This window comes from Stegodyphus dumicola, chromosome 3 (assembly GCF_044657685.1).
Source record: "Stegodyphus dumicola isolate Sdum_Otavi_A_Nest chromosome 3, ASM4465768v1".
Lineage (NCBI taxonomy): Eukaryota > Metazoa > Arthropoda > Arachnida > Araneae > Eresidae > Stegodyphus > Stegodyphus dumicola.
The window spans coordinates 51,724,714-51,746,416 of NC_140770.1; the positions used below are offsets into that span (position 1 = coordinate 51,724,714).

The window sequence follows — 21,703 nt, forward strand, 5'->3', positions numbered from 1 at the left end:
GATTACTTCGAAACATTAAAAGAATCCCTTTTTTACATCATCTATTCTGCTGTTATTAGAGCAGTCCTATAAATTAATAGCCACACCTTGTAGTTATTAATGATGATCAACTGATATTTTTATTACATAATTTTAGTTGAAATTGTGTTAAAAATTGGGAATAATAGAATTATTTTTCTATATATAACTTAAAATGATAATAAAATAACATGAATATCTGTTACTTATTTGCAGATATGTAATGTCATTTGTAGAATTAAAAAAGGTATAGTGCTTTATGAAAATTAAACGCAACCTCAAATATTTTATGCAAATGTAAAATTTTTATTTGGAGGTATCGTTCTGAGAGCTTATATGTAAGATTTAAAGAATGTGCTAATTTGCCAGATTTGGGCCTTCCACTTGTATGTTTTTAATTTCACCAAATTTTTAAGAACTAGTATGTTTCTTTATTTCTTTATAATTTGACTTTTTTAAAAGTTATTTTTACAAACGAATCCTTAAACATATTCAGTAAGAATAAGAGAATTTCATATTTTTGCTATTTTACAATTAATGAGATTCCATTTGTTGCCCAAAGTAAATGATATAAAATCCAACTAGAGGTATAAATTGAGGCTCTAACAATATGTGCAGCTTCATGGAAAAAAAAAAAAAAAAAGTTAATTGTGATATGAAATAACGGATTATCTCTTTTGGCATTCAATTTCAGCTGGTACTTAACTGAAAAGTACTGTATCTTCACTAGGATTGTTCTTTTTACTTTTTTGTAAGAGCCAGATAGTTTAATTTGTAAAAGTATTAAACTTTTAAAATTAGTTAAGTTTATTTTCTCTCAAAATCAGAACATACTGCCATATTCTGTATGGTACATAATGCATAGTTTGAATTTATATTTCAAAATTGAAAAATTGTAGGTCCAGCTGCAGTTGCTAGCATAAGTGCAGCTCCAAAATCTGCTGTTGCAACGCCCATACTCAGAACCCCACACTCATCTGCTACAATGGCATTAGCTTCTTCATCTATGATGGCTCTTCATACTCCTGTCAGGGTAATTAAATTTTCTTTAATTTCTAATATTTCGGATTTTTGTCTGTACAGTTCGTTAGATGGCATCAAGTAGTAATTTTCTGTGTTAACTGATTTTGATAAATTTATGTTCAAACCAAAGTTTTATGATTATCACGTTTCTTGATAATATAGCATTGCATCTGTCCATTCATGTGTTAGTTCAATGTTTACTTTTTAGGCAAAATCCCCCACGCTTGTTGGACGAACATCTACTCCTCCTGTTGCAGCTGCATCTTCACTCCCTCAAGTAGTTGATTTGCAGAAGTAAGAGTTTTATGCATTTGCATTTAAAACTGATAATTTTTAATGGTTTATATGTGAGAAAGAAAAATTGAAGCAATAAAAAAAAGACTGGGGGCATTAAATGAATTTAACTTTTGCTAATATATTATTTTATTGTGTTAACATATATTTTTTTATCATATGTAAACAGGCTTTTATTGCGCTTTAGTTGAACAATATAATAATTTTCTTCAAAAAATTTCACAGTTCAAATGTGAATTAAATTATAATTTATAGATTTAAGTGACAGGTATAATTCCTATATTGAAATTAATATGCAATTTTTCATTTTTTAATGTGTAAAAGTATTTGATTAGAGGTTTACAATATATATTCTACTGTTCGAAAGTGAACAGTGAGGAAAAATACATGGATGATATGATTGTGATGGCTATTAAAGAAAGTGATAACATGTTGTTATGCAAAAAGCTAATTATTACCATTGTGAGGTAAATAGCCAGGGTTGCTGTTCTGAGAATTTTGACCTGCTTAGAAAAATCAAAAGCAGTTGAATGAACACAGGGTGCATAAATAATAAAAATTTATTATTATGGTTATTATTCAAAATAATTGTACTATTATTTATGAAAAATTATAACAATAATAATAACTTCTGGTATGAATTAAATTTCCATGCTATGTAGAGTTAAACTGTTAGGCTATCAGAACTCTACTTTACACTGGTAATGATCAGAAATTTTTAATTGACTGTGCTGGCAGTGGAAGCTGTTTCACTAGGTGTGCTACCAAATCTTAATACTTAACATAAAATAGAATGTAATAAATTTCTATCACCCATAAAGTTGAAATTCAGTAATAATAGGACATTTTTATTAAATAAAATTCATATCCATTCATTACATTATCTCACATTGGAAAAAATATATTATAAGCAACTATAAATATTGTTTGGACACTGGAAAATATATATACAGTCAAAAGTCGTTAATTCGGACACCCATAATCCGGAATGATCTATAATCCGGACCTCAAAGCTACAAACTTTCTGCGCATGCGTCACATTGACGGACCTTTACGGCTGCGAATATGCTTGTGCGCGTGCACAAAATATGTTTATGAGTGCGTGTTTAATGTATAAAGGACGGTATAAGCTAAGTTAAAATTATCTATTTCAGTTAATGTTGCAGATTGCGTTGTTCCTTAATCTTCGAATTGGATCCGGCTTATTATTTTTTGCAGACTGTTAGAGCAGTTTTGTAAAAGTAAGCTTGAACTTTCGATTATGTCAAATAGAATTTCTGATATATATTTATTAATATGTAAAGGATCTACAAAGCGAAAGTATATTTCGAAGTTCATTAAAGAAAAAGTGGAATTGCTGCAAAAAATGGATAAAGGCATATCCTTTGTTTATCTAAACTTTATCTTTAACGCTGTGGGTGTGCAATGAATTGGAAGTTGATCTGTCAGCACTATCCTTATCTTCAGGGCAGATGCCTTTATTTTATTTGGCTTATAATTCCTTACTAGATGTAGTATTTCATCTCGATGTACTCCATCTTTGATATGATTTAAATCAAATTCCTCCTCATTATAATTCGCTTCTGATAGCAAAGAAAGTGACAGAGGTTATTGAAAACGAAAAAATTTCAATTGATAAATTAGTCCGTAGACACAGCAATTATAGGACTTGAACAGCAGAACTTTGTAACTGAACAAGAAATTATGTCTGTTTATAGAATTAAAGAGAATGTATTATTACATAAAAAATGAAGCAACTTAAACAACTTACATTGAAAGAAATGTTTAATAAAGTAAACAAATAAATATTAAGCCTTTTTTTTTTTTTTTTTTTTTTTTGTAAATTTTGATACCCTTTAGATCATAATTGTTCATTTAATAAATTACGGTTTCATATTTTTAATTTTATAATTTCTGCATGCCATCTTACCAGATTTAAACTGATGATCTATAATCCGGAAAAATCGATAATCCGGAATCGCCAAAGTCCCAATGAGTCCGGATTAACGACTTCTGACTGTATATTGTGATAGGTATTAACTGAAGGCTCAGGTAATGGGCACTTCTACAGGCTCCTAGGCTGGGAAAGCCACATTCTGTGTGTAGCGTCGTGTAGAGTAGCATATCTTTTCTGGCATATCATAGTAAAGTTCTTTACTGAGAGAAAAAATTCTTGTGATAAGCAATAAATGTCGTGAAAAGCAATGAATGTGATAAGCAATGGATGAGCCTTGCTATGTACATTTCTAGGAGTTAGTCGAATCATAAGCTGGAGATGTAAATGGCAATACTGTAGAAAAAAGCATAAAATTGAAGTCGCATGCTACTGCTACATCTTCCGGCGCTCAAATGAAGGTAGAATAAATTGAAGAGAAGGTCTGTGAAGAGCTGGGAGGAGCTACTGGGTCACGTGTTCCAATGGTTGACCCGGAAAGAGAGTGCATAGTCTTGCTCGTCAGGCATTGGTTGGGGCGGAGCTTAATTATAAATTTAACGAAAATTCAGAATTACAAAGTAGTTAATACTGGTAAATTTAAAATCAAAATACGTATGGAAATGAAAGGATCATGTGCTGAGATAATATATGTTGGCCTAAATAACTATTATGTGAGAGAGAAAAAGAATCTTTTGTAAAACAAGGTAGCAAGAATAAAATAAGTAGTACCAGGTATTAAATGTAGATGGCGACACTTATGCGTGTCTTAAAAAGACCTAAAAATAGTATTAAAAGTGCAATTGTACAAAGGGAAATTTAATTAAAAACATAGGAAAATGATTCTCAGATGAGAGTACAACAAGGTACAATTAAATTAAGTGCTGGAGTACTGCTCCCGGTCTTTTTTTGTTTTCATCATCAGTATAATCGTAGTTCAATCTAGGAATGGAACTATTATTAACTTTTTCAATGTTATTGAAGAATTTTTTTTTGAAATTTTTGCTATGCAAATGCTGATGCTATCAATGTTTAATTCATTATGGATGGCCTCATTTCTGAAAAACCAGGGACTCTTGGAAATTATTCTTAAAGTAATGTTCTGGCATTGCTGGATTTTAAGCATATTGGTTTTACATACATAACCCCAGATGGGACAGGTGTAAGTAACAATTGGTCGCAGCATGGATGTAAATACATGAAGTTTGTTTTGGATAGACAAAACAGTTTCATGCAATTAAGGGGTTGAGTAATGCTCTAGTACCCCAAAACTTATTCAAAATATATGTGATGTGTGGGACTAAGTGAGTTTTTGGTCTAAAATGACACTGAGATATTTAACTTGCTTGGCCCAGGGAATGCTGACATCGTACATCTTGAGGGTAATATTCAGATCAATATTTCTTTTTTTAGTGAAGTATACAGCTTCAGATTTTTTTCACATTCGTTTTTATCTTCCATTTGATCATCCAGGACTCTAGTTGCGTCTTTTAAATTTAGAAACAGCGCTCCACAGTGAATTATCATCTGTGGATAGTGCTTCTAAATGTCTGGCCGAGTCGAGTTGTGCATATTTTTTTAAAAAGAGTCCTGACTTGTTGGTTTAGTTGATTCATTAATGTTTTGTCCATGGGACATCTGAATCGCTGCCATTGCTTGCGTACTTGATTTCTGTTTCTGATCAGCTCACGGGTGGCGCTGTTCTTATATCTCTTGTCTGCTCTCATGGTTTTACTGTTTTTTAGTAAAGCATCATGGAGTTCATCAGTGAATTCTTCAATGAAAGCATCTAACTCATCCTTCGATTGTATCGGGGTGGTAGGGTACTGAGTGTTGTTAAGAGCTTTGGCATATCCTGCCCAGTTCGTAATAAGGGCTATTTTGTGTGGTGTACTGTAGGAGTCGGTAGAAATTTCCATCATCACAGGGATATGGTATGATGACAATTCTGTCAGACTTTCAACATAACTCGGGGTAAATATTTTTTAAGATGAAAAAGTCCATAATTGATGGTCTACCTATCCCACAGTGTGTTGGTTTTTCTGAGACTGCAAGATTAATATTGGCCGCTTGGGCAACGTTGTGAATAATGCGTCCATGTTGATTAATGTCCCAGCAGTTCCACTCGATGTGGTATGTGTTGAAATCTCCATCTATAATGACTCAATTGTTAATATTTAATAATGCATGCAAATCTGTCCTGACAGAATTTGTAGGTGAGTGTATAGGAAAATAGGTGGAGATAATTGTGATTGGATGTGAAGTGTTTGGCATGAGTGTAATAGCTACGGCTTCAATAGCTAAAAGCTATGGTAATGGAGTGACATAATGAGGAATGGAACGCTTAATTAAAATAAGCAGACCTCCTCTTGCGTTGCCTCTTGGAGCATATCTTATATTAACTGAAGTGAGTACCTTTTTGCATTTCATGTTTTTAATCGAAATTCTGTCTTTTCGTTAATGTATGACAAATTTTGGTGACTTTACTTTGATAAAATTGAAAATGGAGAGGACAAATTAAATCTGTATGTACAGAATTTGATCCATTAAAAGAAAAATAAATCCAGAATAAAATCTGAAAGGCTTCAGATTGTAATGTCATCCAAAAGTATTTTTTAGCATTTGTTAATGTCTCAGTTGATCAGTCTATTCTTGTACTCATTCCTGTTCACTTTGCTTTCTTTTACTATTCTATTTTTCCATATAATTAAAAATAAATATTTTTCTTTGGTTGCTTTCCAGTCACAGTAACTTTAAGTAAACTCTGGCAGTATTACTCCAAATCATACTTGATCAGGCCCTCAGGGGCTCACTTTTGTGAGTACGGGTGTGGCAATCCCGAGGTACCCTAGCCCTTCAGGGGATCATCTTCTTGGTGAGACGGGTGTCACGATCCTGGAGCCCCAGTGATTTATCCTCTTTTCCGTCTCCTCTCCTCTTGGCTGGATCTTTTTCCCTTCCCTTCTCCCTTGTGGTTTCTCTCTACGGAGTTTGGGGCTTGTCACGAGAGGCTGGAACAGACCTTGTCTCTAGTTCTCGAGTGGCGAGAAAACTGCCCACGTGTTTGCCGTGCGTGGAGACCCGTGTCGCTGGAAAGGAGGGTCCTGGTAGTTGAGGGGCGAGGTACTGTCCCCAACACACTGCTTTGGCCTCTGCTTCAGCTAAACGGGAGGCACCTTAGTCGTCCTCACGGGTGTCAATCGGCTGGTCACTAGTCCTTGTGTCAGTGGCTTGGGGTCAAGCTCTCGGGAGTACCTGCTTTCGGGAAAGCCGACTGTGGGGCTTCAGTTTGCGTATAGGTCTGGCTAGCCCTAACACAGGAATCTGTGTTCCCTTGTTGGGCTCCGTGGTGGGCGGGGCCGTCGGACCCGAATCTTTTCTTATTTCAATATGGCTAATTCTCAAATTTTTCTGATCAAAGACTTCGAAGTCACTCCAGTCTCTCAACCTAGTTCTGAAAAGTCTACTACTAAACCAGTCACTCAATCTAGTTCTGAAAATTCTGCAAAAAAATTACGGACAGATGCAAATAAAAAAAATCATAACAATAGTCCCCGTTTCCTAGTCATCTCTAGTCCTTCTGGCGAAATGCATAAGATGTCTCCTTTCATGATTAACAAATACATCCAGTCTTGTATTGGTGAGCCGAGAAATATAAAGCGTCTCCGCTCCGGAGACTTCCTTATTGATACAATCTCAGCCACCCAGTCTGCTTCTTTACTTCAAATAACTAAACTTGGGCAAGCGAATGTCAGTGTAACAGCACATAAGACACTGAATTATTGTCGTGGCGTTATATCGGAATTCGACCTTCTGTATGTTCCTGAAGAAGAGATCGCTTCCGAGCTATCCGACCAAATGTCTGCGGTGCTAGGCGGATCAAGATGCGTAAAGAAGGTAAGTTGATCGATACGAAACACGTGATCCTTACCTTCAACACGCCTGATCTGCCTAAGAATATTAAGGCCGGATATTTAAATTGTCCCGTAAGACCTTATATTCCCAACCCTATGCGATGCTTCCAATGCCAGCGTTTCGGCCATTCTAAGACGTCTTGTCGTGGCAGCCTCACATGCGCCCGATGCTCACAGATTGGCCACGATTCTGAAAATTGTACCGCTGCGCCTCTTTGTATAAATTGCAAGGGTGAGCACCCAGCATTTTCACGCCTCTGTCCAAAATGGAAATTGGAAAAAGAAGTGCAGACTGCAAAGGTTACGAGGAACATCTCATATGCCGAAGCCAGAAGATTAGTCCAAAGCACACAGCTACGACTAAATACATCTTACGCCAATGCTCTTAAAAAATCTCGCTCACTTGCTACCCAAACATCAGTTAGTATGCAGACGCCACCAAACAAAACTCAACAGACTACAAACAACAAGAAGAAAGAAAACCCAACCCATACAGTACAAAATAAAGAAATAGTAATTCAAAGCAAACCCAAAACTACCACACGAAAAGAAACAAATAAAAATAGAAGTTCCAGCAATAGCTCTCTTGATGGAATGGTTTCTGAATCTGCGGATTCAGACGGTATGGAAGTAGAAGAGGGTCTGGAAGTTCCCAAGCATCTACTTCCACGAAAAACCAAACAAGAGCACAGAAAGAACAAAAACTATTCATAATGGCCACCCTCGTATCATGGAACTGTCGTGGTTTCCACCGAAATCTGCTCGACATCAAAGCTATAATCAATGTTCATCAACCTTTATGCTTCGCAATACAGGAAACAAATCTAAAACCGGAACAACAAGCAAAACTTCGGAGGTTTTCTTTCGTCAGGAAAGACAACATTGCAGGTTAGCGTGCCAGTGGAGGTGTAGGTCTCCTCACCTCACTGGATTATCCCTCAAATGTGCTTTCTTTGACGACATCCCTCCAAGTTGTCGCTACTCAAACAAATTTTGATTTTGTTGCTACAGTCGTTTCTCTGTATTTGCCTCCAAATGAGCATATTGATCAGCAAGATTTAAATGGTCTTTTAGAGCAGCTGCCTGAGCCTTTCATCATAATAGGAGATTTTAACGGCCATAGTCCGCTCTGGGGTAGTAAGGATACTAATTGCCGAGGAAGACAAATTGAGCAGATGATCGAAGATCATAGCCTTTGTCTCCTCAATAATGGGCAAGATACTTACTTCCATGAGCCTTCAAAAACATTCCATGCTCTCGACCTTGCCATCTGTTCACCATCTCTGTTGCCTTTTTGCACTTTTAATGTGGGTAAAGATCTTTACAACAGTGATCATTATCCCATTCTTGCGTCTCTTGCACGAAGAGGAGCAAACCCCATGTCGAGATCCCCTCGATTCATACTGGACAGGGCAGACTGGGAACTCTTCTCTTCCTCCGCAGAGCTCACAGAGCAAATGGTAGAAGATGTGCATATCGATGACGCTGTGGAAGCTGTTACTAATACTATTATTCAGGCAGCTATGCTTTCGATTCCTAAAACATCAGGAAAAACACTAAAATATTCGAAACCGTGGTGGAATCGCGACTGTCATGAAGCACTGAAAAAACAGAAAAAAGCATGGGGTATTTTTTGTAGATATCCTACTCTGCGAAACCTCATAGCCTTTAAAAGAGCCAAAGCAAATGCACGAAAAATAAGAAGGCAGAGCCAGAGGGATTCCTGGATTTCATATGTGTCGTCAATAACATCCTCCACGCCTAGCAAGCGGGTTTGGGAAAGAGTTCGAAAAGCATGCGGCATATATAAAGACCACTCACTTTCCTTTTTGGAAAAAGATGGCCGAGTGATTAGCTCCATAGAAGAAATTGCGAATACTATCGGTGAGACATTTGCTTCCGTTTCTTCCAGCAGAAACTATACACCTGCATTTCTTTCTATGAAGCAGCACTCTGAAATAAATCCCATCGCATTCAACTCTTCCAAATCTGAGCCTTACAATAGAGACTTTACTATGCTTGAATTAAGGAGTGCTTTATTGCAGACACATAGGTCTTCTCCGGGTCTTGATGGAGTGAATTATGAAATGCTAAAGCATCTGTCCTGTAAGTCACTGAATGCCCTTCTCACTCTTTACAATAGGGTGTGGAAGGAGCATGCCTTTCCCAGTGCATGGAGGAGAGCTATTGTCATTCCTATTCCTAAGCCAGGGAAAGATCCAAAGAATCCCTCCAACTATCGGCCAATTGCCCTTACGAGTTGCCTCTGCAAACTGTTTGAAAAGATGGTAAACAGCCGCCTAGTCTACTTCTTGGAAAAGAATGATATTATATCGCCTTATCAGAGTGGTTTTCGAAAGGGAAGAACAACTGTAGATAACATGCTCCTCTTAGAGACATCTATTCGAAAAGCATTTGTAAGAAGAAGCCACCTTGTCTCGATATTCTTCGACATTGAAAAAGCTTATGATAAGGCATGGAGATACGGTATACTCCGGGATCTTCACGAGAGTGGCTTGCGCAGCAACCTACCAATTTTCATTCAAAATTTCTTGAACACTAGAACTTTTCAAGTAAGAATTGGCTCTGTTTTTTCGGATGTTTTTAAACAGGAAGAGGGTGTGCCTCAAGGCTGTGTGCTCAGTGTAACCCTGTTTAGTTTAAAAGTAAATTCTGTACTAAAAGAACTTCCTCCCACCATCTTGGGATCTCTATATGTTGATGATCTGCAGATTAGCTGTCGAGGAGCAGACATGAGATATGTAGAGAGGCAACTGCAGATGGCTCTGAATAAGATCCAAGAATGGTCAGACAAACAGGGATTTACATTTTCGAAACAGAAAACTGTGTGCGTGCACTTTTGTAGGAAGCGAGGTCTCCATCCTGAACCTGAGTTATATTTGAATGGTACAATTATTCCAGTTGCGCCTGAAGTAAAATTTTTAGGAGTGACGTTCGACCGAAAATTGACTTTCCTTTCTCATGTTTTAAACCTGAGAAAGAAGTGTCTAAAAACACTAAATATTTTAAAAGTGTTGGCGAACACCTCCTGGGGTGCAGAGCGTTGCTCCATGCTTTGCATTTACAGAGCGCTCGTCCGCTCTAAACTGGACTATGGCTCAGTTGTGTATGGATCCGCTCGGTCATCTGTTTTGTTAAAACTGGATCCTGTTCACCGTCAAGGTCTGCGGATTTGTTCAGGAGCATTCAGGACTTCTCCTGTGCAGAGCCTATATGTTAACTGTAACGAACCATCACTTTATCTGAGGCGTGAGCAATTGTCCCTTTTACAATATTTTAATATCTTATCCCAACCTGAACATCCCAATAAGCTGTGCTTACTTGATAATGAGTGTAACACTTTATTTGAAACACGTCCATCCTGCGTTCCTACCTTTCCTTTAAGACTTCGCCCTATCATTGAGGAACTTTCCCTCTCTGATATGCGCCCCCAAGCAGTACAGAACTTTGAAATCCCACCTTGGGAAAATTCACGGATTCAGCTTCTTGATGTTTTCAAACATCACGTGAAGGCAAGCACTAACGAGATCGTTTATAGACAACTCTTTGCTGAGCACAGGCACAAATATAGCAGTTATTATCCGATATACACAGATGGATCAAAGACAAATGATCATGTTGGGATGGCTTTTGTATTTGAAAATTACATAGAGGGCAGATGCCTGCACCATGCTTTCTCAGTCCTAACATCTGAACTGACTGCTATATATTATGGTCTTTTGTATATCTCAAAGCTCTGCCACAAAAAGTTCATAGTTTACACAGACTCGTATAGTGCTCTTAAATCCTTGGAAGCTTTTCCCAACACTCAGAATCCTGTGGTAGTGGATGTTCTCAAAATTCATATAAATTTAATGATTCGAGGTTATGAAGTCCTGTACTGCTGGGTTCCTGGACATGCTGGAATAAAAGGAAATGAGCTTGCAGATATCGCAGCCAAATCTGCTGTTGAACTGTCCAGTCGCCTTATCCCTTTTAGAGATATCTGCAATGTCATCAAGGGAAAGGTCCGAAAAAAATGGCAGCAATTTTGGGATGTTCAGCATCACAACAAACGTCAAGCCTAGAATTGAGCATTGGGATATTGTTGGAAATCGTAAGGAGGACGTTCTTTTGACTCGCCTCAGAATTGGTCACACTCGAGTCACACATAACTATCTTCTCAAAGCTGAAAATGAGCCTGTTTGTTTTAATTGTAATGTTTGTTTATCTGTTCGTCATATTTTAATTGAGTGTCCATGTTTTAATAGTCTTCGCCAGAAATATTTTAATAGCTGTGACTTACCTCTCGACCGTTTAATCGGAAGAGAGGTGAATTGTAATTTATTTTATTATTTAAAAGAGATTGGCTTTTATTACCAAATGTAATTTGTTTTGAAGACTGTGTCTTGAATTTTAATATGTGCTTTTTAACTTGTGTTTATATGACTTCATCCTCTGGATTTGGTACATTTATCTACTTGTTTTTATTGATTGAATTTTAATGTCATCAATTGTAATCATCCCATCTTGTGTTTGGCGCGTCATAACCGTCTCTGGTTTTTGCGCCATAATCACTCACTCACTCATACTTGATCAGTATGATTTGGAGCATCATTTTCCTCAGTACAATTGATTCAAGCAACATTGTGGCATTTGTTTACTTGAAAAACAATACTGGCATCAGTCATTCAATGAAAAAGTCAGGTTTGAGATTAATACCATTCTTGGGCTAAAAACAGGAACTTGATACATCGTAAATCAGATCATGGGACCTATAACACATTAAAATAAAGGAGGAAAAAATTTTAAAAATAAAACAAGAATTCATAACATTAAAATATAAGAGAGTATAATAAAATTCTTTAGAAAATTGGCACCAACCCGTTGAAGATATGTAATACTTTGTTTATTTTTTTGACTCATTTGTTTATACTGCTCTCTTATATTTTGATATATCGAGTTGTTGTTTTATCTCTTGAATTTTTTATATCTTTTGTATTGACACACATTTTTTTATACATAAAATATCAAATTTTAACTATTTGGGAAAAATATATTTTTTTCCTTTTTTGTATTATTAAATTTACTGCAGTTTATAATGTCTTGTTTAGTTCACAGATTGGTTTGAGCATATTTCATTATTTTATTATTATTAATAGTTTTTTATTCTTTTAATGTGTATGTATATTGTGCATATATAAGTAGGAAGAAGTATAAGCATTCAAGTAAGATTATTAATGAATATTTTTATTGCTCTTGATAAAAGCAGTAAATGAATAAAAATGAATTTGCGAAAATGAATTTAATGAGGAAGTGTTACTAAATTAAATACTGTCAGACTGCTATTGCACTATACTGATCCCTAGTGTAGTGCTTGTAATAGTACATATCTAGTAAATTATCTTTATCGTAGGTTGAAAAGCTTTATAGGCTTAAAAAATAGTGGGTTCTAAAAAAAAAATTAGGGTTCTAAAAAATTACTTCATTTTTATTCATTTACTGCTTTTTATCAAGAGCAATAAAAATATTCATTAATAATCTTACTTGAATGCTTACACTTTTTCCTACTTCATTATTTAAGTATAATTTCTTTCAAGAAGTATAAATTTGTACTTTTCCATCTTTAAAGGTCTTCTGTTGGTCACACAATCCCATCTAGCACTGCTCATGTTGGACTCAGTACTCGCCCTGTTGATGGATCTGTTGTTAGATCTGGAAGCTCTCATTCATCATCATCAATAACTATCGCTAAGCCAATTAATATTTCACAACCAATAGTTCAACATCTGCAGCAGGTATGAAATTGAGAAAAACCTTTTTATAATAGTAATTAAATATTAAGATATTAATATGCAATAATGCTTATTGTTATTTGGTGTTGCCTGCTACTTGATAAATATGAACATGTTTTTCACAGTCCTTGATGGAATGATTAAAAGGATGCCCATCTCTCATTCTTTGAAAGCTACAAAGAACAGCAGCTTAACAAACAAAGTTCCATTTCAAATCAACATTTCTGTTAAGAATTTGCTCATAAAATGTTATTAAGTCTCATAAAATGCTATGCATATCTCATAAGGATGTTTGTATGATAAGAGCTATAAACACTATCAAATAAATGATTAATAATACCAAAACAAATAATGCATATTATATTTTATAAACAGTACATTGTAAATAAATAATTTCTTTACAGTGCATAGCTTGGATTGCCATCTTTGAGGTATTTGTTGTTGGGATGAGGATGAGAGTAGAAGATCATTGCATGGGTAGAGTTGAGTCAAAATATGACTCGCCCTCTGAGTACTCATTGACAGTTAAAGAGGATATTTGTGATGAGGAAATTATATGGGAGGTAGAAGGAGTTAGCGTGTTAGATCTGGCAGCAGGTTTTCTTAACAATATCTTAAGTCTTAACTTACTTGAACAAATTTTCTTTTTCTTTCATTGTAAATAAGGCAATAACACTGAAAGGCATCATAGCAAACCTTTCAGAATTTGGGTCATGGTCTTCAAAAATATGAGGCCTTCTTTAAACTTGTAAAACGCCGCTGCTAATTTGTATCGAACTTTTTCACTGAGATAGGCGCTTCTTATTTCTCTGTCTGTTGCTCTTTGAGATGGATCATACCTTTGCAGTATGCATCATGCAGCCTTTCTTGTTTAAAAAAAAAAAAAAAAAAGTCTGAGAACAAGCTTGGCCATATCTGTGAAAGTTCATAAGGTGAGAAGTGGCCATATTCTGATGTGTACATTATTTTACAGTTTACATGTACACAATTAGTTTTGAAAATATATTTTTCCCCAATTGCCTTGTTTTAAATGTATTGCTGTAAGTATGCTTTTTTAAAATATTGTGCAAAGTGCTACTTTTTTTAAAAATGTGCTGATGTACTAGTTAAGCTAAAATTACTATTTACACTTCGTTACAGTGTTAAGGAAATTATTAAAAATACATCGTAGTTGTTTAAAAATGGGATGAAAATTTATAAATGACATTTAATGCACTTATAAACACACACCAAATCTTCCAACAAATAAATGACACATATTTTTCAAGAAAAAGTAATACTGCCACTCGATATGTACTGTAAAAATAAAATGAAGTGATTTCGCATATAAAGTTTGATGGCAATGCAGTTCATCATCATGTCATAGCCCCCCCCAAAAAATGTACATGGTTTGAGTCATCTTGATTGTCTTTTCTTACAGATATGAGGTTTCTTTATGTTTTCTAAGCAAAGGAAAAAAAATTACTAATTAAGTGGTTGAGGAATTTTATGATGCATGCATTTGTTTGATTAAAGCTCTAGCTTATAAATAAAAACATATGTATATTGTTTTGCATTTTACTGTGAGAAATTCTCATTCATTTTATTTTGGATACTTTTAAAAGCAATCATCATCAGGCAATTATTATTTTTATTTACAGGTTTATGATAAAGGAAGTTTAAAGACTGTTTCTAATTTGTCATCTACAACCAATTCTCCAAGTAATTCCACTCCAGCACATCAGAGTACTGTTCCGGGTACATTTGCATCTACTAACGATAATATTGGAGTTGTTCCCACCATATCAAGAACTGCTGTTTCTACTGGTTATTCTACAGGCATTATGCAACTATCATCTGCTGCTACAGTTGCACAGTCTTTGCAGCAACTTCGAGCTACCCATGTGCCACAAGCTATGCATGCATTAACTAATGTTACCACCAGTGTTACTCCACACCAAACTCTTACTGTTATTTCAGCAAAGTCTTTAATGCCTACAAATCATTCCATTGCTTTGGCCACACCACCAGCTAGAACAGGTAATTCAAAACACTTCTAAATATTTTTGTTTCAGTCTTCTAAAATGTATTGTACAGATAGCTCACAGCTGCTGTATCAGGATGTGATAATGTTCCATGAACCTTTGCATCTGATCCCATTTTGCAGATGAAATAACTAGGGACATCATCCCTTCCATCTTCTTTTCTGATCAAATAACTAGGAACATCATCCTTTCTGTCTTCTTTTCTGGAAGACACTAGATTTTGAAATGTAATTTTTTACTGCCTTCTTTCTTTGTATCCCGAGACATTGCTCTTCATACAAGAAGTTGTTCCTTTGGAAAATTTGGTCGAGAACCAAGGTTAATTATACATATTTAGCTAATAAAATCTGCCTAAATACAGTTTTTCATGAACAGATTTCAAAAAGAACTTTGTCAGAGTGTCAACATAACATATTGAGTTAGATACCAAAACTTCTACTTCAGCATTTTTCTGTCACAAGACTCTAGTAGGCTTAAGATAAAATAAGTCTTACTTCTAAACCAGTATTTTTCTTTCACAAGCTTCCAAGATAGTAAATCCATTAGAATTAGGTTGTCACTGTTACTGTTATCATCTTTTCTAAGGCTCACAGAAGACTGGAACCATCTGGAATTGTGAATGATCATCTTGAGTGAGCATTTTCTGAAAGTAGAAAATATATATCCTTAACCCGTTCGGCACGGGCGTTTATATATGCATCAGCAGTGAACATTACCTCACGGCCAGGTGTGTCATATTTGAATCGCCATTTAATCACTGTATGGCTTTTTAGATAGAACGTTTAATTAGTATTTTTTGCTGACACTAGATGTAGGCTGTATGTCTGTTATTGGGAAATATATCAAAAGTTAAGTATGTGTACCTTCATTCCTACGCAATGTTTTTTATTTTTGGTATTTTGTTTCGGAATGAGGGGGAGATTCGTGGGTGGGTGTTGAGCAATGTATTGTCTGGGTCATTTGATCAAAACAAATGCGACTGGGTCATTTCATATAAACAAATAAACATGTTCCTGAATGCTCTGGAATACTTTTTAATTTAATTAATTTATTTTATTTTTTTATCCCCGTGTAGTGTAGATGTTCTATCATTAGAGACTTTTTTTATTACTGTTAGATTTTTTCGGCATTGAGACGAATATTTTGTATGGCTTAGCGAAAGTTTTTTTTTTTAAATGTTCTATTGCTGGTGTTCTATTTTTTTAATGGCAAAACGAAAGCGCTATCTGACCGTAGAAGATACACAAATGCTAAATTGAGTCAAATTTGCTGATATTCTATTCCTGTGACATTTGCAATGTTGGACTTTGCATACACCCATGTTTCAAAGAATATCATACACTGTCTCTTTTTTGAAATATTGCTTTCTTTTCGTTGTTTTCACATTGAATTTGTATGAAAGGCAATTTTAATATTTTTAAAATTTTAATTATGTGTGTTGTGTTAAATAAAATCTGCAATTGTTTGGATATTTTTCCATATATATTTAATTGTGGGATAAAGGAAAAATTATATTATTCTAGAATGAGTATTTTATAAAATTTTTGAGGAAAATATAACAATAAAGGTTTAAAATTAATTCTGACAACTACCTGAATGTTCTTCTCATAATGTACCAAAAATTGGAACAATTGGATGACAAATTTAATTTATACAAATTTTTTTCCAAAGTGAGGCTTAGCAGCGCGAATTGCCCATCCCCACAAGATGACGTATCCGGTTAACACGCTGTCCCAACAGAATGCTTCGGTAACAGTGGTGCCCATCGTGAATGAGGTTAAATATTTAGTCACTTTTAGAAATATGCATGGAAATCATGAAAGATTTTTCTTGAGTATCAGCAACATTTTATATGCCAGTTTCAATGTGTTACTTTACCTCCGTCTAGATAAAAAAATTTCTCAGAATGGATTGCATTAAATCTTTGAATAGTTAGTGACCTTTTGAAAAATATGCACAGAATTGAGTTATTTTTTTAGAAGATCAGCAACATTTAGCATGTCAGTTTCAGTGTACTAATCTACTTTTGTTCAACTGATAATAAAATAAAACTACACTTTAAGTAAAAGGGAGTAGGGACTAGAAATTGGAAGTGAAAATTCAGTGGAGTGAAAAAAAAATTTGAATTTTATTTTCAAATGATATGAAGGTTAATAATAATAACAATCCTTATTATTATGGGAGTTAAAATGTAAAGAATAAATCAAATGATAAGCCTGAACTATTTATTTGTTTTTTTGTTGGAGGCTTACCATTGAGCAAGTAGGTAAAGAGTGCTGAATGAATTGAATTGAAGATTGTATTCAACTCGGATTTGGCTTCTGGTGAATGTGTTAATTGCATAGGAGTTTTGTATTTTTTTACCCCATATTTAGTATGAATATGAATTAATTTTCTTAGATACGTTCAAAGGGATTCCTTCCCATAGGCAGTTAGTTTTCAAGTGTTTGTTTTAATCAGTTAACCAACTATCTCTTGACGATAGACACAAGAATAATACTACAATTTTTTACGAGTTTAATTTATTTTCTTTATTTTTTGTAGCCACTCCAAATTCAGCTGTAACTGCATCTGGAACTTCATCAATCATACCTGGTCCACCATCAAGACCTTTAAATGCAAGTAGCACAGTGAGTTCAGCTGCTATACCCGTTGGTAAGTATAAATGATAATTAAAAACACTCATTTAATATTTTTGGGCAGTTACATCTAATCTCAATCTAATTTTATAAAACTTATATGATTTTCTTTTCTTTCTTTCTTTCTTTTTTTTTTTTTTTTTAAATACAGAATGTATACTTTGTCATACACGAATTGTTCAAATCCATTTGTCTATAGGTGAACAATATGTAAGCATGCTCTTTTGCTTAAGAATGTTCATGCATATATTTACTTCTGCCTTAAATGACAGATAATGGTTCCTGTAAATTGCATACCACTTTAACTATGACTTTTTTATTTACATTTAATAAAGATTAATTCATAAAATATGTCACTGCTATGAACTGGAATGTATGGAGAAATTAAAGTATGATTCTAGATGGAAAAAGTTGCATTTCTTTTAAGGTGACCATTTTGTCATATTCTTTATCATGTAATCTGAAATGGCTGTCCAGTTCAGATATGCTGTATTTTATTACAATTTTTAATTATGATCATGGTTATAGCTATGCAGTTGTAATTTTCATGGGCAGTTGCTGTCCTAATTATTATGTTATAATTGCAGGAAAGTAATTATATGGATGATTGAATTTGAATTTTGTAGTAAAAGCTTCACTATCTGGAAAGCTCAGAAAAAGCCAGATATGTGGAAATTTTTGATAATTGAATTTACAAAAAGGGAATTGATGGTAGAAAATCTTAATAAGTTGAGAAGAAATTTCCATTATTTTTATTATCAGCTTGAATTGAGATTTCGTTTAGGGGGCATACATTTCAGACATAAAATGTCATACATTCATATGGAAGTAAAATGCATGGTGAACATCTCGTCAATCGTGAAAGCTATCACGTATTCCACCAAACTTATACCACTCATTCTGGGAGAAGCTAGAGGAATAGATTGCTCTTTGATTAGTATCAGATGACAGGTATAAATTATATATATATATATACATACACATTGCGCAAAAAAAAGGGGGACTGTTCTATATGTCCTGTTCTACTGGGCCAATTAACGAAATTCAAATTGCGTTTTTCATGTCTCAAAAGTGCAGATATATAGTAGATTTATGTATAGTATTAATCTAACATAGGTATTTTGACACAAAATCGGACTTTTTCTGAAATCACATGCCAATTTTTCCATATTTCGATTCTATGACTCAAATTATGCCTAAATATTAAATTTTGTAAAATTTAGTGTGAAATTTATGGAGAAATTCAAAATTCATCTTGGCAGATTTTTTTTTTTTTTTCAGTTTGCACCAGGAATGATTTACTTTGCAAACTTCTTAATTTATAGTAAACTATTTTCTGTTCTTTTTTTTTTTTCCCCCCCATTCTAGATGTGCGAAAAAAGTCATCGTTTCAATTTTCATTTAATATTACCAAATGCATAAACCATATTTGGTGTTATTATCAGGGGGGTGGAAACCAAATTTCAAAATGCTCAAATATGTAAATTATGTATATCTTAGAAATTTTGAATAAAAAACTCTAATTTTTTGCAGGTGTCCCTAGAAATACATCTATTTGAAGATAATGTTAAAAATTACGTAGGTTATAATACAAAAGTTTTTCAAAAAATTTATAAAAACTTTGCGTTTTAGACTAGAAACATTTTTCCTATGTACACAGCGCAATTTGTTTTACTAAAAAACTACTTAGAAACTAAAGACTTTTTACTAATACTACTTAGAAACTAAAGACTTTTTACTAATACTACTTAGAAACTAAAGACTTTTTACTAAAAGACTACTTAGAAACATTTTCCCTATGTACACAGCGTAATTTGTTTTACTAAAAAAGATCAGAAAATTGCACAATATTCTATCCATAAAATTTTATTGTTTAAGAACATCTTTGTGGAATGTGAATTTTTGCATTCTGTATTGTTGAGCAAAACACTATTTCTGAAGGAATGCATGCATTCTTTTTAATCAGCTGACAGACTTCACAGTTCATTACAATTCCTTAGAAGAAAAAAAAAAAAAGTACTTGAATGCAACAAAAACACTAATCATCAAAATGATCATAAAATTTGAAGGTGGAAATATGCTGCAGGAGTATGCATCTAGGTTGTCGCAAATTTTCATTTATTCAAATTCTTTAAGAAACAACAAATATGGAAATAAATATTCAGCATCTCAACCTAAATTGGATATTGGGGTATACAGGTATAATAGTGAATGAAGGTGCTGATACAGCAGCTAGGAAGAAACGTTAAAATATATGATTGATGTCTATCTTCATATTTCACAATGTAGAATCAAGAATAAAATTTCTAAACAAGTTTTAATAAAAGGGCAAAGATGGGACGAGGCAAATACAGGAAGATTAACCCATGAATACTTCCCACAAATATCCTTAAAAAGATTAAAAACAAATTTCCTGCTGATACAAATGGCAACAAATCACAGAAGGTCTCCATCTTATTTCCAGCGATTCTTAAGAATAAGTGTAAGGTGTTTGAACACAATACCAGCATATGTAGCAGATACTAAGCGTTATATATGCTAATGGTCAATTACTGTCAACTGTTAGAACAAAGCATTTACTAGGATTTGCAAAAAAAATTCTGGTGAAAGATTTATTCTACAATACAAAATGTGTGTCTGCACTTACGCGAGTTGTAAAATATATTATTGAAAACAAAGGCATGGTGATTATAAATAATTAATCATATTACATGAGTGAATTAACAAGCATTTAAGTGCAAGTGCATGTCTTGTCTCATTTGTAAAGAGGAAATATATATATATATATATCATGTCTTCTTTCCATCTATATATGTTTTCCATCCTCACTCTGTTCTTTTGTTACTTTATATGTTAAAAAAAAGGACCAGTGGAGCCTGTTGAAGAGGTTAACCAAATTTCTAATCAAGTGCAGTTAATCAGTGTTAATGCTTTCAGCCTTATAGTTGGTTGCATATGTTGAACGGATGGCTGATCAATAATTTTGGCAAAGAATTTAAAATTGTCTCCCTACAGTGTTCTTCATTGAACAGGGTGGGAGTTCAAAATATAGAGTTTGCCAAAGTCATGGGTTGCCCATTTTGATGACATAGTGCATTGTCTCATGAATATATTTTTTGGGGTGGAGGTGGATAATTATTTTATATTTATGTTTTATTAAAGTTTATATATTAATAATTTGTTAATTTTTATATTTATGAATTTAAGTAAAAACTATTTTTCATATTACATGAACATGAAAAGTAATTTGCACCTGAATGGGACTTAATTAATGGGTAGTTACTTCCTTAATGCATATATCACTCATATAAATTAAAACATCGTCTTATTTGAGTATGATATTCCATCAACCATGAAAGTTAGCTGAAATTCTGTCAAACTTATGCCAGTCATTCCGGCAGAAGTTTAAAGCAATAGATTACTTTCTGTTAGCTAGATAATCAACAGAGACAAGTTATGGATGTAACATATAAAATACTTAAATGGTTTGTCGTAATTTTTTACATTTTATCACCAGTGTTTACCCATATTCAAATAAAGTTGCATATCGTGCACCTTAACATACGTGCCAAGATTATTTCCTTATCTTCCGATTTTTGAATTTTGCATGATATATTAATGTAATTATTTTCATAGTTTTCTGAAGTAATTCCACATAAGTTTTTTGTGTTTGTTTTGTTATTTAATAGCTAACATATAATTTCAGCCAAAGTGTATCCTCAGGCACCTGCAACACCAATACGAACAGCAAGTGAAACAACTCAAGAAAATGCAAATGCACGTCCAAATAGTTTTATAACTCAGCCTGTAGCTTCGAATGCTAACCGTGTAACTACGCCAACTACTACTGCAACTAGTGGGCTTCAGACAGTTATGATAGCTGAGAAACAGGGAGAAAGGTAAAAATGTTTTCAGTGCATTTCAGTGATTTTTTTTTAATTATTTTACTGGTTGACCATAAATTGATTCTGAAACAGCTGTATGTATGTGCTTTTTTAATTTATGGAGTAACATGTTCTGTTTATAGTGTAGATATTTCATAAATTAAACATTCATCCAATAC

The 21,703-nt window shown here is 34.0% G+C and overlaps 1 protein-coding gene across 3 annotated transcripts in view; it reads left to right on the forward strand.

The window, feature by feature from the left end:
• Positions 1-21,703, forward strand: part of LOC118195663 (uncharacterized) — a 90,040-nt gene that overhangs the window by 25,333 nt on the left and 43,004 nt on the right. For all 3 annotated transcript variants that reach the window (XM_035366986.2, XM_035366988.2, XM_035366987.2), the window contains exons 6-11: positions 918-1,051; positions 1,250-1,335; positions 12,815-12,980; positions 14,618-14,996; positions 17,546-17,656; positions 21,347-21,539. In XM_035366986.2, coding sequence (XP_035222877.1) covers positions 918-1,051; positions 1,250-1,335; positions 12,815-12,980; positions 14,618-14,996; positions 17,546-17,656; positions 21,347-21,539 — 1,069 coding nt within the window. The remainder of the gene's footprint in view (positions 1-917; positions 1,052-1,249; positions 1,336-12,814; positions 12,981-14,617; positions 14,997-17,545; positions 17,657-21,346; positions 21,540-21,703) is intronic.